The sequence below is a fragment of the Eutrigla gurnardus genome (genome assembly GCF_963514095.1).
Source record: "Eutrigla gurnardus genome assembly, chromosome: 4".
NCBI classification, from domain to species: domain Eukaryota; kingdom Metazoa; phylum Chordata; class Actinopteri; order Perciformes; family Triglidae; genus Eutrigla; species Eutrigla gurnardus.
The window spans coordinates 19,603,555-19,620,824 of NC_139918.1; the positions used below are offsets into that span (position 1 = coordinate 19,603,555).

A 17,270-nucleotide genomic window follows, 5' to 3' on the forward strand; every position below is an offset into this window, starting at 1 on the left:
CTTTATGTGTGCCGTTTCATTTTTCTTCTACAGAATATCAGATATCACACAAACGTATGACTTGCTGCTCAGAGTGAAATACATTGATGATCTAAAATATCGAGTTTCCACTTCTCTTAAAGTTGTACTCCGTTAGATTTGAGATACGTTGCTTCTAGCGGCCTCTTTGGCGGTAGATGTAACTGCAGGCGAGCCTCTGGGACCTCATCTCCCAGAGTTCCTTTAGAAACTGAATAGTGTCGACTTTGCTTCTTGATTACTTGCCCTTCTTCATGATTAGTTTTTTGTTTCTCTTTCTTTGGATGGATGTTGAATGTTCTTCTTCTCTTCCTGTTGATCCTCCATGGACTCAGAAGTTACAGATTTACGATTACAATGAAGCGCAGCATACGCTTCTGTGAGTAGTTCCACCTGGGCAGACCAACCGCTGCTGACTGACGGAAAAAGCGTCACTAATAGAGCGCCGCTATTGAATTCGGCGTGGGAATGTTGCCACAGACACGGAGATCCTATTTCTGGGAAAAGCAGAAACTCCAAGCTTTTTACTAGTGGGTCATATGACCAATCACCATTGTTCACTCTTTGATAGATCTAAAGCAGCGCTTGTCATTTTAATGCCTCTGCAACGACAGAAGCATTCTGTTTTGTTGTCCATCCAAACCATTCTTGTGAACGGGATATCTCAGCGCCTGGAGGCAATATCTTCAGATTGGGCACAAACGTCCACCTGGACTCAGGGATGGACGGATTAGATTTTGGTGGTCAAGGTCACTGTGACCTCACAAAACTTATATAAGTAATAATTCATATGCTGATTATGACAATTTCACATAAATGTCTAATAGCATAGAATATGAGACGGACAAATATGTTTGCAAGTTGTTTTACGTCAAATCTGTCTGATTTTCAGCTTATTGTGTGCCCCGATATGGTACAGTCACTTTCCTTCTTGTTTAACTTTTATGTGACTCGAAGTGAGAGCCAGCAACGTGACTTTGTTTTGTTTTTTTGACAGCATTTTCTGTTTGATAACTGATAACACTTTGAATGTATTGAAATGAGCAACGTCTGTCTTTATTACTAAATGGTTCAGCGTTTGCTCCTCACGTTAAAGCGGATGAGAATCTCCTCTCACAGTATGTTTGGAGTCCATTCTGACTGAGCTGCTTTCCACATTCATCCACTTACAAAGTAATTCATCAGCAGGCAGAAAAACAGATAAATCCAGTCCATTATCATTATTAAACTATAGCAGGGTAAAAGCCTTCGAACACTTTTTGTTGTACCAATCCCGTTAGGATGTTGTGTAATACATATATATATGTGTTTTATTAGTCTAGCGGTTCCTGCAGCAGACAAATAGGTGTCATAGATGTTCTTGCGGCACAAAGGGAAAGATGAACCCGTCTGCTCACTGTGGCGTGAAGGCCGTTTGGTTGGGGGATGGCGTATTTACACTTATACATCTGAGGATTATGCACATGGCCTATACATATACATGAATACAGATTTTCCAAAAGCTTTAATTCTATAGTTAATCTATGAACATTGTCTGTTCAAATCAATACTGATTTCCATAGTTGCGTCACTTTATTGTAGCATTCGTCTTCTTATACTGCCTTTAGAAAAAAGCAGCTGATTCATCCCTCTCTTTCTAAGTATATATATATTTGATCAGGGTCATTACGGCACCAGGGCAGTCAGTCAGCCAGGCTGGAACAAAAATCCTCAGGGGAAATGAGGTGGCTATGCTCTGTCAGACAGAAATCCAGCCTCCTTCCTTTTAACACGCTCAATCCTTTTCTGTTTTTATCTCACCAACATAATCTCAAGTCCTTGCAGCAAAACTAAACCCCTGTCCCTTACTGTTTCCCAGAGGGTTAGAAGAACAAAGGCCACTCAAACACATCTGCTTACATGCTTGACTTGCCATAACCAGCTGCCGGTCGGTCGGATTGCAGGTGAATCTTGTTGTGTCCTCACTCTGAGTGGAATTAGTGCAATTCTGTGGGTGCCATGTTTATAATTGTCTGTCACACTTGAAAAGGGATAAGATCTAATCCCTTGGATATGCTCGTTTTAGAATTCCCAGGTTTATGTATACTGTTGCTTTCTCCATGTGTGTCATTGTGTTTGATTTTGTTGGCTAAAGCGATGGCGAAATGGAGGAGCTCTGCCCCCTGCTGCTCAGGTTCGTCACTGCAGCAACAAAGCTGATGACTGCGTTCCTAATGCAGCCTGACAGCTCAACCATATTATTTAAGAGCACGTTTGTGAGGCGACACACAATATCTTTAATTTTCTGTCTTTTTTTATTAAAAACAGGCAGTCTATACATCAGCAAATCAATTGTTAGTCAGTGAGTTGTTGCAGCATGGATATGCTTTGCATGCAGCGTGGATATTTTTGCTTTGCTTTTTATATTTTTCACACGTTTTATTTTAAAAGTGCTGCAAGAATGAAAAATTGCAAGCTTATTTTGTAAAAACATAAAGCACAGACCTTTGGATAATTGTCCAACATGTCCACGTGACCAATGCACCTCCATAATAAATATATGCTTAACTGTATGCAAAGCTCAGCACTTGGATGTTCCAAGATCCGACATGACTCTGACGTCTTTGCATGAAACAATAGAAAACAGCACATTTATAGTGCACCACATCAGCGATCGTGACCTGCTTGCCTTTGCAACAACCATCCGAAAACTCAGGCCAATGCAGTGCAAATTGTCAGAGTTCAGAACCAATATGACAGCAGGGGCTCAGCCCAAGCACACAGCATCAGCATTAAACTGGGTTTCAAAGTGCATCAGACAGAAAAAGAGCAAATGGGAGAGGATCATATGTCTGCAGGTTCTTTTCCAGTTTTCCAGTGAGCTCGAGCCTTAAGATGAGCCTTCAGGAGAGCGACTGTGTCAGTGTGGGAGCCTTGCACGGCGATGGAGAGTGCCGTTTGACCACGCTGGGGGCGAAAAAGAGAGGACAAACAGGAAAGTATTCATTCCTCAATCCATAAATTAGACACACAGACTAACTTAAAAACAACCCTCATTTTATGTTATCACGAAAATGCTAACATGCTTAAAGTCTAGCTTAAAAGTGTTGTACATGGCAAACACCTGCTGTAATCAGCTTGGCTGTAATCTTATTTCCATGTGAGTTTTTTCATCACGGTGCAGAATTAAGGCTCCCAGAAGTACAGATTAAATAACCAAACTATGTGCAAGGTTGCATTTTTCTGTCCTGAAGATAAATTTAAATTTAATTTCATCAGAATTTAGTTAGTCTAGTTCATCTGGGTTTGTGTCGAGGTGAAACGCGGCGTGAAGTCGTGATGGAACACCTGTGGTTGATGATCTTTTTTTCCTCTCTCTCTCGTCTAAACTCCACTTTAAATGCAGACCGTGTTAAAAGTAGAAGATACATTTGCATCCTCCCGGCCTCCGCTCGCTCCAGACTGGCAGATAAGGTACTGTTAGCGGATTAGCTCATCTCAGCCCAGGGAGATTTGTTTTACTGTAGCCCTGATTAATCCTGGGAAAGCTCTATTCTGCTGCACACTGTCAGTCCACCCACGTCCACACAGTGTGAGTCAAAACATTCAAGCTTCCACACGTCTAAGCTCCTTTTTTGTGTTCAGTTATGTGAATAGAAAAGCAGATATGCCGTCGTTAACGAATAGAACGAGAGAAATTGAGCTGAAATTATCATACGAACTTTATATTTCGTAAACTTAATTTAATGGTGCTGCTGCCTGTCAAACGTTTCTTAGGATTTTACCGTGATTCCTTTGGTATAATGACCATAAACAACAAATATCACAGAGACGACAACCTGCCTCTCCTGCTGGCAGTTAAAATGTAGAAAAATCTTCTGCGCTCAAAGGGTTAGATGAGTATATGGGGAGTGAATTGGTCGGTGAGTTTTCTGCAGCTTCACCTTGTCAGTCAGAGTGAGGTCACACTGGCTCCTCTCCAGCAGGAGCCTTGCGATGTGGGTGTGGCCCCTCTCAGATGCGAACATCAGGGCCGTGGTCCCCTGGTTGTCCTGGATGTTGGCGTCTGCTCCGCAGCTCAGCAACAGGCGAACCATCACAACTCGCCCGTGTCTCACCGCCAAGTGCAGAGCTGTCTGGCCCGTCTGTGGAGAGGGAAAGAAAGAACATTTAAATGTAGAGATCTGCTAAAAAAAACACTATATTTACTACTAATTTTACTACTTTGCCCCTTCTGTTCATCTACATATTTTGCCTTTTGAGGTTCTCTCCGAGGATGCTTTTAGAGAGACTCTAGCAATTAAGTCTTGCACTTTTATCAAGTTTGAGAAGCCACAAGACAGAGTTTTAAAGAATGGTTTAAAATTAAAGCAGCAGAGGTCCAGATATCCTGAATTTTAATTCCCAGTGTGGTCGAGCTTCAAAAACACTGCATCCTGCATTTCCCATAATGCCTCTCAGATGTGTCTTTCATTGTTCATTTTGTAATTTATGGTCCAATTTAGAATAAAATGGACCATAAAGCTGTGTATGCTTTAGTCATTTTGTCGTGTCTACCACTTCTTATAGACATGCGGTTCCAACAGCAATTTGTTGCAAGCCCAATTTGTCATGTGTAAAATCAGTGGGATTACCCTTTAATAATGTGTGTGATTGTTTGATTAAATACAATCTTCCAACGGAACAGTCTGCTCTTCACCTCAAAAAAGCTCAAGAAAAAACAAACAAATAATTCAGAAATGACCCACGCTACATTGGAGCGGTCTAAGCATTGGCTGCATCATACCTGGCTGGAGTGCACGTTAATGTTGCTCAGCTCCATTAGCTTGCGGACCACCTCCATGCCACCTGGACCATCAGGTGCCGTCAGTGAGGCCAGCATCACTGCTGTGTAGCCGGCGTTGTTCTGAAGGCTCACATCACTCACGCCTGTAAAGCAGAGACAAAAGTGACCATTAAGGCAGTTCCAAGCCAACGGTTTATTTATACTCTAGATCTAGCAACACGCTACTAATACCTGTGTCCAGTATCAGGCTGACGATGCTGTAGCTGCAGTGGGACACGCTGTAATGCAGCGCCGTGTTGCCGTTGTCATCCGCCAGGTTGATCAAGAAGGCCAGCAGTGCAGGCGTGGCCTTCTTCACTTCTCCCAGGTACACAGCCACCCTGCTGGCCACCGAGGACTCCTCTGCTGCTGCACTGAACCAGTGCTGAAACAACACGACCAAGGCCTTCCTCTGGGGAAAAGGGCCGAAAGGAAGGGTACGCATTTTTGATTTTTGAGTTTCTGTCCACCAATCAAATGTAAGTCAAATATTCACTCTCCTTCAAGCTCTGCTGTGGTCTCCACCAGCAAATATCTGGCTCTTTAGCTGATGTCCACTGCGTTCACCAGCTAGCCACTCACTGTCTGCTGTGTGGTCTGTGCAGGTTGCATATGCCATATGGATTTATTAGATTTTTCACTGACAAATTGAGAATAGTGAGACTGAATAAAACCAAAACAATGAGCTGAAAGACGTTAACATGCTCTATTAAACTGAGGGGAACTCCAACGTTATATCTGAGGCTTTGTCACTATATGATGCGTGCTTACATCAGCTATAACCAATTTCAACCAATTATGTCATGACATCCATCAATCAATCTTCAACGTCGGTACAGCACAGAGCTGGAGAAGGTCATGAGCGAACCTTTTGAACAATCAATCAAACTCCTCCCAACATTATGTTCCGCCTGCCTGTCATGTTTTCACTGGGAAATACAACACTGTGATTTAGTTTTCTTATGGTTTGATTGAATGGTTTCGTGAAGGAATTGAGGCTGCTTACCATGTCATCATTTGGGTTTTCCATGTTGTCCATGTGATCTTTGAGGAACTGGCAGGCGGCCAGAAATTCTGCACTCACTGTCTCTCTAGAAGAAAGAGCATGTGTGTGTGCATTCATAAGGAAAGAGACAATAGAAAGGCATTAAGTTTCATAGCGAGATTAAATAAAAAGCCCATTCCCCGAAGAGGCAGCATCACTGTTACATTTCCCTCACAAACACTGATGAGGCGTTGTGTTCCGGTCCTCTCACCTGCCCCCAGTGGTTGTTTCCGAGCCAGAGTTCCCCTCCATCTGTTCTCCTGAGGGCTGTGGTTTCGTCTTGGCTGTTTTCTCCGCTTTCAGAGTCTCTCCACCTCCATCTGTCTCCCTTGATCCTGCTCCTCCTGATAGCATCTGTCCATCTGGGCTGGTTTGCCATCTTCTCTCTGGGTCTCCATCCACCTGGACAGCAGCCATCTCCGTGGGGCTGATGCTGCTCTCCTTCTGCCCGCTCTGGTTCACACAGTCCCGTCCAAGCAGAGTTCCACTTTTATGCCTTTAAAAATTAGGAAAGAGAGCAGAGCAGGCAATTAGAAGTGTCCGCCATCCAGATCCTCGTAGACGTTGGCAACTGAATGGACACTGATCAGAACGTTAAGGGAACACATGCTGTTAAAATGCCTCAAAAACAATGATTTGTGATCAAATGTTATCTCCAAAGGTTACTGAAGTCAGACAGTTATTTACTTACCCTTCATGAACACCTCCAGAATGTAGGGTTTTTGACATCTGGGCACGTCCGTCTGTCAGGATTTAGAGGTTGCATGGAAGACAAACAAGAGGATGCAATGAAATATCACCTCAACAACAACGTTACATTGTTCCAAATGAAATGCATATTTATTATAACTTATAACGTACTTGGGACATTTCTTCCCCAAAAGCTACTCATAAATAATTTGTCAAAATTGCTCACATTGATCAAATAATTAGTTCTAGTTCTGAGGTATCGCTATCGGTATTGCGACTGTAGTTCTGTTTGAAAAAATGATGTCTAACTTAAGTGTTTTTTTGTTTTTTTTGCCTCGTACCGGACGGATTGACTTCTTTCCCATGTGTCAGTCAGTCCAAAGCTTGTATGAAGTGCAAATTTGCAGTCACTAATTTGTTTACGTAAGTTGCCATTGGTGATTCTTGTGGAATAGATAGACAACCATCATTATGTATCTTTAAATCATTACATGGACATAATTTCAAATCTGTGGACTACAATACCTCCATGTTGAATCCTCTCTCCATCACTGAGCCCGTTCTGGGTGTAGTAAGAGGTAAGAATTTCAACCAGTCCCATCATCTCCTGCTGCAGGGAGTGGACTTTGGGGTCTGGGTGCCGTAGAGGTTTACCCTCCTTTCCGGACTCATGGCCTTCACACAAACACTCCCACTGCTGATCCAGGAGCCTCTTGACGTTCTTTATGTGGTGGACGACTACCGCTGTTTCACCGGAAGCATCCCCGGGTTCCACAGACTCTAGCAGGTCTTGTTGACTTCTTCGTCCGTTAGTGGTAACAGTTCCTGCATCTGGACTTTTTGACTCTTTATCACGTGGTTCAATAGATCTCACCAAGGTCTCATCTCCGTCCTGGTCTACCACCACCCTCTCTGCCTGGACCCACTTCGTAGGATTCCACATGAGTTGCTCCATCTTTTGATCTTTCCTTCTGCTCTCCTCCTGTTGCTCCTTCAGCAGCCCTAAGGCCCTCTGCAGCTCCAGGCCAGTCTCGTGGAGCTTCTGCTCCAGTGCCGCTACTTTAGCCTGCAGGGACGTCACCGTCAGCAGCTCATCCAGATCTGTACTAGTCCTCCACTCGTGCGAGGGATTAGAGTCCTCTCGACTGAGACCGTGATTTCTAGGAAACATGATGTGACTTTCATGGCGAGGCCTTTTAACGTCTACCGTGCCGTAGGGGGAGGTGTAGGGGTCTGTGGTTCCGTTCGTTGAGGAGGGTGAGATATTTGGGTTCAGGCCCAGACGGAGCCTCTCCCTCTCCTCCTGGAGGATGCAGATATGCGCCCTGAGCTCCGGAATCACCCTCACCTCCATCTCCAGCTCCACCACACGTTCCAGGACCTCTTTCAGGTGCCTCAACAGACCCGAGCAGTCTTGTGTTCGGGGGCTGTCCTGGGAGAAGAAGACATCTTCACAGGAGGTGTTTCTCCCTCCGAGGTGATCCCTTGAACTCCAGAGGCTGCCGTAGTCGTCTGTGGACTCGGATCCCTGTCTCAGTAACACTGTGAGCGGCATACTCGAGGCACGCAGGAGATGAGGTCTGATGTGCTCACCTAGAGGTTGCTCATCAAACTCTTTGATCCTGGCCTCCATTTCTGCCAAGGATGTGAGCCCGGTGGGAGAAAGTTGCAACCTGTGATCGTTCGTCCAGGAAGTGTAGCCATGGTGATGGCCGTCTGACAGTCGGGACCTGGGGCCAAGAGCCCCAGTAGACGCCCAGGGGCTCGGGCGGTAGCCACACCCAGAAGGATTGAGGTGTCTGGGAAGGGTGCTGGCTCTGGGGCCTTTACTTCGGCGCTGGATGGGGACTCGCTTGATTGTGTTGCCTTTCTCTATGTCGTCGACGTATTTTAGGAAGTCGAGGTCAAGTTGAAAGCCATAAGGTGTTTCCACTGAATACGGGGGCTTCCCTTTGATTCCATTCTCTTTTGTTTTATGGGTCCGGATATTTCCTGCAATCAGTAAAACAAGTCATTTAGTATGCGTTGCACGTTCAGAACAATTTCGTCATATAAGGGACGTCAGTTCTTTACCGTTTTGTCCTTCCATCATGTTTTTGTCATCAGTTGTCCAATTTGTTGCCACATTATCTGGTGGGACCTTTGGTAGCTGACAAAACAAACAAAATAAAACGTAATAGGAGATTAAATCGAGCCAGCAACATACGGAAAACACATTTATTTTTTACAAGTGGCAGAAGTGGTTACTGCGTGGTTATCTAATAAAATGATTGGAATACCACACATTCATGAATTCTGAAGGGAAGGCAAAGCAGATTAATTTTGTCACTGACATTGACTCGAGGTTTAACCGTGGTATTTTGTGATGGGAGACTCCCTCGTCTTTATTTAGTGACCAGATGGAAGATCACTCTGAACAGCTACAACCTTCTTTTTTTTTCATACTCCATTCACAATCTGCCTACAATCTCCTATTTTTGCAACAACTTCTGTTTTTTTTGTTCACACTCTCACTGCTTCATTTCTTCCATGCACCAGCCTGATGTTCACTTGATTACAGCCTTGCCATCCAGGACGAGAGCTGAAAATAGCCTGGGACTGTTCAGCCCAGCAGCTATGGCCAGTGGAGCAAAATATACTCCTACAGACATAAATACAGACAACCATTGTTGTGACTCACTACTTTCCTCCCTTTCTGCCCTCTTTGCCCCCTCCTAGGTCTACAGCCTTCTGTCAGTTCTGTGGTTTGCTTTCACTGACTCTCTTTTTTACAGTACATGGTTCTTCTCTCTATATATTAGAAAGTATACTCTCTATTACTCGAGGCACCTCCTTCTCTCAGCGTCTATCACTTCCATCCTCACCTCTTCCCTCCTCCCATGTTCCCCCTCTCCTCTCCTGACAACCAGCCTCTGTGGTGGCTTGCTGTCCTCTTGAGGCCCTGCAACCAACGAACCGCAGCGCCAAACAATGTCAGCTATGCAGTAAACAGACAAACACCGCCAAATGGCCCCGCTGGGAATTTTGACCTCTGTCATTCACACCGTATTCGGTGACGAGCGATAAACAACAACAAACCTGCAATAAACAGATATGGATGCTCACATTTTCGCCAGTTAAGATAAAGAAAAAAACAGGATGCATACTGTCTATAGTGGCCTGTCTAGTTTCCAGATGGTGGCGTTAAATATATATCATGTGCAAATATTTTTTTAAAGAAATCTTGTGAACATTAAGCAAGAATGACATTGCTTAATGTCTGTATTGTTTGACATTTTCTCAAATTTTCACCACTTTGATCCCTGAGTTTTGGTGCTGATTTAGGATACTTGTTCAAAACTTTACATTGAGGAATCACAGCCACAAAATGCTGTTTTTCTCATTATATCTCCTACTCATCTCTATCTATCTGAGTAAGAGATATAATGAGAAAAACGCCTGCAGTTCTTAATCTCGTTGCCTCTGGGGCGCAGTTGGAAAAATCAGATCCGAATATGACATCCCAAAATATGGATATTCAGCTGTGTCCAACTGCAGCAGTGAGGATATGGCTGACGGGGACCCTGGAGATCCTGAGCTACTGAGAGCAAATGCAGAACGGTATTGCCTTTGCTCAAATTGCCCCCCGATGCCGACAGAGAGGGAATCATTCTGCTGTAATGAATGTCAGCGTGTGCTGGAAAACTCCTTCAGGATCCCGGAGATAAACTGGAAAAGATTTTGATCATTGGCATTTGCTAACTCGATGACCTGCCTCAATTAACTCTGGTACATGTAAGCACAGCCAGCATGGCTCGGCAGCAGGAGAGATCAATAAAGCAGCACAGATTGGACATCTGAGGCGGTGGAAACGAAAGTTATTGAATGTCGTACTTTGACTACTATTATGATATCTAAAATTGTAAACTGAAAACTACAGTAACATTTGAGGCCGGATTTTGGCACCTAACAGTTTTCAAAACTTTTCATTTCTATTGATACCAAAAAAGTAAAAAAAGTTAAAAGATATAATCAAAACAAAATTTTCTTGGCCTGGGAAAAGGATTTATCACAGTACTCAAGAAGTACTTCTCACTGTATGTTCTGTTCTTTTGCCCTTACAGAAACCTAATACACGTGTTATACTTAAAACTGATACGCTGGGCTTTTATGATTGCGTGGGATCTTTCAGCACTCGATCTGACAAGTCTAATTTTAGCCTATACACGTGGGTGCTACACTAAAGTGCATGTCAACAGAGGAGATCCAGACATGTGTCATTTAACAGAGCAATAGAAGCTCATTCAATGTCCTCCAGGTAGACGGGCAAACTGGGGGGACAACAGAATACATTCTTGAGCCAGCGAGGCATTTAGATGAACAAAAGAGCCGAATGTTGACAGCGATCAGAGGCTGTATTCACCATTGATTTGGTTAATCTATGGCATACAGCAGACACCTGTTACTGCTGACATCTCAATCAGCCTCCCAGCTGGCTCGGTCATCATGTTGAGAACGCTGGCTGCAGTTCAACGGACCAGAAACACGTTCAAGAAATTCTTTCACATTTGTGCTTTCAAGTTGGATATGACAAGGGCCATTTTAAGATGTAAGGCATACCTTGTAAAAGGTATGAATCCTTTTTCTTGCTGAGTGTTTTGATGAGAAGATCGATATCACTCTTTTATCCGCACTTTAAATATAAAGCTATGCCAGGAGGCGGTTAGCTAAGCTTAGCATCAAGACTGGAAACGGGGGAGAAACAGCTAGTCTGGGTCTAGCTCCAGAACAACCCCATGTCAAATCACTAAACTTCTTTTAAACAAAGAAGGTACCGCATCCGAAAACTTGGCCTAGACTGATTTGTGTACCTTGGTACTGAGACAGTTAGCGTAACTGTTTCCAACCACTTCCAGTCTTTATATGCTAAGCTAAGCTAGCCATCTCCTGCAGCCTCATATTTGCTGTATGGATATGAGAATGGTATCAATAGGCAGTATCAAAAGCTGTATATAGCATTCACTTTTTATAGAGTATTTATTCCCTGCTTTCAGACAAACAAAGCCAAATCCAACCTGCTGTGGCCCACGAGCTTCTTATTTAATACAGACTGCCAGAAGGTTACTTTTTCTGTGGTAACCTTCTGACCAGGTTACCACAGAAGAAACAATATAGTAGAGATAACCCTGAGAGTCATTTCCTAACTCCCTCCACATTTCCGTGGCACTGGTTTTAATTGTGTATGCAAGGATAAGTAGGCCCACCTCACAGGAAGCCCAAGAAAAGAAACGTGAAAAGAATTTGTCTTAACCCAAACAGGCCCCAGCCAATGCTGTGTCTCTGCACACATTGAACTCAATCCAAAGTCAAGCATCAGAGTTTTTCTTACGTTTTCAAAATCAAGGTTTCCTTTGTATCCAGCTAAAGCTCTTATTTTTTCGGTTTAGGAAATGCCACAGTGTCCCCTTTTACTTTATTTGGGTTCGTTTCGACTTTCTATTTCCACAACAGCTGCTCCCCTACTTTGGGTAAACGTGTCCCTTCTCACACAGACCTTTTAGACTTCCTGCATCAGCACAAAACTCATAATCACAACATCTCTATCCACAGCATTCTTTACCAAAGCCGCAAATTAAATATGAACTCATGACTCAGCAAGAGGGGCGACCTCCCACTGAAGGGATGATAATTACTTGAACTTCAGATCAGGACTAAAGGGTTATTATAAATTTGAGTCAGCAGCAGGTAACTTCTGGTTTAGTCACTGATTATAGTATGTAGTAAACCAGTTTAGCTCTAAGGCACCACCACAGACCTATATAATATAACTTAGTTGTTTAATGAATTGTGTTAAAAATTGTGTACACACATTTGTGGTCCCCAGAGGATGAATCCAAAAGACTTTGGTGAACCCCTGACCTATCATGCAGTGCCACCATGAGGTTGACGTTGGCTGTTTTGAGTGAAATATCTCCGAGGCCCACTTTGTGTTTGGTGCTAATTAGCAAACATTAGCATGTTGACGTAGTGAAATATGTCGGTGAACATGAACTTGCTAGCAATGTCAACGTTATCCTGTTAGCATGCTGATGTTAGCATCTAGCTCATCTTAGCATCTGCTGTGCTTTCTGTGCAGCTTCACTAAGCTGCTACACTCCTTTTTTTAAAACAAAGACATTCATTCTTTTTCATGTTTTTGTTTCCATGGGTTCACGTGGGGTGAACTTGCAGAGCTCTCAATTAGGATACTCCGTCACATTGTCCCAACCACCCACCCACTTGGACTTTGTGATTGGGAAAAATGTGAAACGTCAGACATTTTAGACAATTAAAATAACCCTGAACTTGGGACCTGACTAGCTATCCCAACATTATTTGCCCATCTCTCCTCATCAGTCTAGTATGTAAATCTACATGTTTTCCTGACTATGTTCTGTTCCCGGAAAAATCATTCCTCTCCTCCAATTTTTGGCTGTACAGACTGTGGTTTTCTCCAGTGCATAACTCTTAGCCTTGTCTTCTGTTCGGAGTTGATTTAGAAACCAAAACCAACTGTTTGGACTCAAGCTCCCCTTTCCCTCTTGCTCCATTCGTCTCTTCTTTTTTCTGTCAGACTCCCATTTTTTTCACTCACTGTCTCCATACAGACTTCTCTGAAATACTTGAAGTTATATGATCTTTTTCTTTTCAGCTTGTATGTTTTAGTCTTAGGATTTTGGACCACTGGAGCACTGGTCGTTGTCCAACAGCAACAGGGTCAGAGTTGTATTGTGGCATCTAAGCCTCATTGTGTGGTATGTGGAGCCAAAGCCCATAGAATGAACCAGTTGCCGGAGGCTTCACTCAAGGAAGAAAACTATGGTATGTTAACATGGTAAGGTTAAAATAGAAAGTCTGCTGCCTTGCCTTGCCGTGTGTGTGTGTGTGTGTGTGTGTGTGTGTGTGTGTGTGTGTGTGTGTTCACGTGGGCATGTTTGTATTGGTTCAAGTGTGTTTCTGTACACCAAGTGGAACTAATGTGTAAATCGAATTGAAGGCAAAGTTATTCTCAAAAAAGTCCGGTTAGCATTCAGCACAGGCCCAGAGGTGCACTCAGCGCAATTTGTTAAAATCACTTTACGGTCAAAAGCTTTTATGACCCTGAATTTAGATCAGCCTGTCCCGGATCGCAAGACTTTGAAGGTTAACATTTAGCATTCTGGGTCTGATAAACGATCCGCTACAATAATCCACCACTGGCTGAGCTATATGAGATTAATGAGCAGATCTTACCTGGTGACAGGTCTTCAGCAGTTTTCTCCACTTTCTCTTGGTGATGTGAGGGTGTGTCTGTCAGACAGTCCTCTCCAGTGTGCTTTCAGCCCCGTTCAGCCTGTCTGTCTGTCTCCTGAGAAGGCAGGGAGGTGCTGTCAGGGAGAGTGGCATGCCACGGCTGTTTGGTAAATGCCAGTGTGCAGCCCCTGCCATAACAGAAGCTGGGTTTGCTTGTGCGTAAAAGAGCATGGAGCAGGGAGGGGCTTAGGGGCAAGCCTTCCTACGGCACCTCCTGTCCGACGAGACTGACAAGTGGGAGGCTAGGCACACAGAACCGCACCCAGTCCTGCAGAGAGCAGCCAATAGGATTTCAGACATGCAGCGGGCCAGGAAAGACAGCAGCTCTCCTGGGACCCTGGTGACACCATGCCAAAATATGGAGCAACTGGCATGAAGTAAGAGAAAGTACCAGTGTCACTTTACTGTGTCTGCCCATAATCCTCTCAGATAACATCAGCGACTACGCAGTGCCTCATAGACCTCCCTCGTTCAGAATGTGTAACCCTACCCATGGCTATGTGGTCTCTGTCCTCTATAATCAAGCAAACAGGGGGTGGGAGCAGAGGGCTCTTGCCGCCATCTATGGGGGTTAATTCTTCTTAGTGCATACCTCTCATTCTTCATGATGGATCCTCTTTCAACCCGCACCCGGCATCTTCCTTTAGGCACGACCATGATGCCAGGAAAACCTTTCCTCTGCTCCTTGTAAGAACATCAACAAGTAACAACTGTCTCTTCTGAAGGCCTATCTTTTACCACCAAAGTAGAAATTGCTTTTGCAGCCATGCTAGCTGGCAGCACGGCTCTAGGGATTACAGTGTGCTGCGAAGTTTTCATGCAAACATTCATGGCCCCCAGAAGATCAAAGTTTTTATTTTCCCAACACCTTGATTTATGATCAAATACATACACAGGAACAGTCTCAGACATCTTTATTTTGTGTAAAGAGCTAATTAGCAAAGGCTGACAAGCGAACACACTAAACGAAGCTGTGAACTTGGTAATCATCACATTTGCCGAGCAGCAGCATGATAACATTGAGATAATGAGACATCACATAAACATGACTCTTCCTTCACTTCTCATTCTGTTTATTTTATACAATCAATATCTCTTTTTTATTCTCTCCATCTGTTTTTGTTGTGTCCGTGTTTGTGTCGGGGTTTTATTGGCTCAGTTTGCTCAAGCAAAGAGAAATGCATTTCCCATCACTTGTAGCCTACAGAAAACTGTTTAACAACAGGCAGCATCCAACATCAGCCGATCCTAAAATCATATTTTCCGAAATGAAAATAAACTGGGCGATGGTAATGAATGGTGTACGACAGGATGAGGCAGGAGAGCCACTCGAGGAGCTGCAACCGCCGCCCCAGTGCCCCACCATGGACGGAAAAGGAATTAGCAAGAATTAGCAACGAATATTTTCCTTTTCCATTACCCAGGCAGACAACTGACTCCGAGAGGGATTGTGGTTTAACTCGAGGCAGAGAGGGAGAGAGAAAAAACGTCTTATTGGACCAAAAGATTGCTGACAGACTGACCACATGCGGCAAGAAGAATTGGCCTCGAGGCAAAAAACTCTCAAAGGCAGTTTCAGAGAAAGATTAAGAGTTGCATCATATTCAAAGGGAAATATGAGGCGTAGATAAAAAAGCAAATTAAAATATTAGTTAAAATCCTTAATGCATCATTAATTAACTTGAAAAAAATAAATGTTCGGGCCCCACAAAGTGAAATGCATGTGACTCGCGGCTCGTTGGCTGCAGGGTGTTCATTTCACTGTTATTACTGTGGAAGCTGCCTCCTCTCCTCCTTTTAGTCAAAATCACTGTTTTATGTTGACAAAATGATCTTGAACATTTTATAATCTTGTTATTAATTCTAATTAGCCATATCCATATTTGCTTTTTTTTTTTTATTTTTTTTTTTTAAGTACTAATGCTCAATGACTTCTTCGAGGAGTTGGTCATTTAAAGAACAGCTGAAATAACAACACAAGACAGACAGAAACGTTTAAAGTAGTTCAGTCCACCTAAAGGTCTGTCAGTGGACATCTCCCCCTCATTTTATGCATGTTGTGTAACTGTGGGTTGTGGTCAGGGGAGTTACAGGTTGCGCCGTAGCTGCATTGGCCAACTGAAACAGTGTAAGTAGTCATGTAACTGTGAACCATGAATCAAGAACGTCCTTTTGCCCAGAAGGCCATAGACCCTTGACAACTGATGTTATTTGAAATTAAAGATGCTAAAATCTTATACCTAAAGCACTGAATTCATCCGAATCTAGAGGTCACCCCAACGGTTACGTAAGCTAAAGTACAATATGTTGGAAAAAATGGTATAGTTCAAGGAAAAATACTTTTTCTCAGTCAAATGTGTCAATTAAGTTCTTGTGAAACCCCCGTTAAATGTATATTATTCATAGCTCATTGTCTTCCAAAAGGTTGATATGTTGTATATATCCAAGGATTACCTTATTTTTCATGAAAACCAGAATTGGTTTACAATTTTAAAACAACATACCTCCTTTTGGAATTAAACTTTGGACAGTTTATCCAGTTCACTGACAATAAGCCAAGAAAATGTGGATTGGCCACAGAAAATCTATTTGACTTTGGGCATTTTATTAAACAAGTAGAAAAGTCTGTGTTTATAGTAGATAGAGATTATTATGAAATAACTCCGACTGCCAAAAAACAAAGAGTGAGTGATAACAGTTACTGAGAGAAAGCTAAACCTGGTCCTATTGCTGCATTTGTCAATTTAGGCTGAGAAAAACATCTGCAGAAATAGATGTCATCAAACCACATCAAATGTAATCCAATGTTCAGAAAGAGATGGAGAAGAAAAGATCATGCATACGCATTATCATCTCTTAGAAATGTCACTATCATTATGTTGTTTTTGGAAGGAAGAGGACAACTGCTTAGTGGAACATTTCCAGATTTAAATGAAATGACTTACAGATGAATTCAACGTGTACAATGTGCACGAAGCAATTCAGGAGACACCCTCCAGCTTCGTAAGCATTGTATAGCCTTTGGCATAAAAACAACTCCTCGGGTGCATAATGGAGAGGAAGAGAGCTTTGAAGATCAGACCACCAGGTTCGACTCACCGCGTCACAGTAAAACAGATACATTGATATTCTATATCATTTAAGCAGTGTTGTAGTCAAGACAACCTAAACCGAGACCAAGACCAAGACCAAGACAAACCCTTCAAAAAGTTGTCTCCGAACTGGTCTCGTACCCAAGACCTATCTCAAGTACTTCAACACTAATTTAGGACAAAATTTACAGAAATGAATAAGTAAATGGGGCTCCTTCTAGGCTCCTGAACATTGTATATCATAATGGCATTCACATGGTAACTTTAGAAGTTGGATTAATTAATCTACAATATATACATTACAATAGGC

The 17,270-nt window shown here is 43.1% G+C and overlaps 1 protein-coding gene across 1 annotated transcript; it reads right to left on the bottom strand.

Annotated features, from left to right (window-relative positions):
• Window positions 1-2,314: 2,314 nt before the first annotated feature.
• Window positions 2,315-14,060, bottom strand: LOC311011987 (KN motif and ankyrin repeat domain-containing protein 2-like). Its single transcript, XM_084007244.1, has 10 exons — window positions 13,809-14,060; window positions 8,631-8,706; window positions 7,083-8,549; window positions 6,559-6,610; window positions 6,079-6,363; window positions 5,829-5,913; window positions 5,015-5,234; window positions 4,784-4,926; window positions 3,942-4,142; window positions 2,315-2,964 (listed from the first exon to the last, which is right to left on the bottom strand). The coding sequence occupies exons 2-10, from the start codon at window positions 8,647-8,649 to the stop codon at window positions 2,842-2,844; spliced, it is 2,595 nt and encodes an 864-aa protein (XP_083863370.1). The 5' UTR covers window positions 8,650-8,706; window positions 13,809-14,060; the 3' UTR covers window positions 2,315-2,841.
• Between the last annotated feature and the right edge of the window lie 3,210 nt (window positions 14,061-17,270).

Excerpts from the sequence above, each read along its gene's own strand:
- LOC311011987 (XM_084007244.1), bottom strand. Across the intron at positions 5,914-6,078 it reads GAAACAACCACTGGGGGCAG|AGAGACAGTGAGTGCAGAAT; the intron begins GTGAGAGGACCG and ends TCTTTCTTCTAG. Across the intron at positions 2,965-3,941 it reads ACCTCACTCTGACTGACAAG|CGTGGTCAAACGGCACTCTC; the intron begins GTGAAGCTGCAG and ends TTTCGCCCCCAG.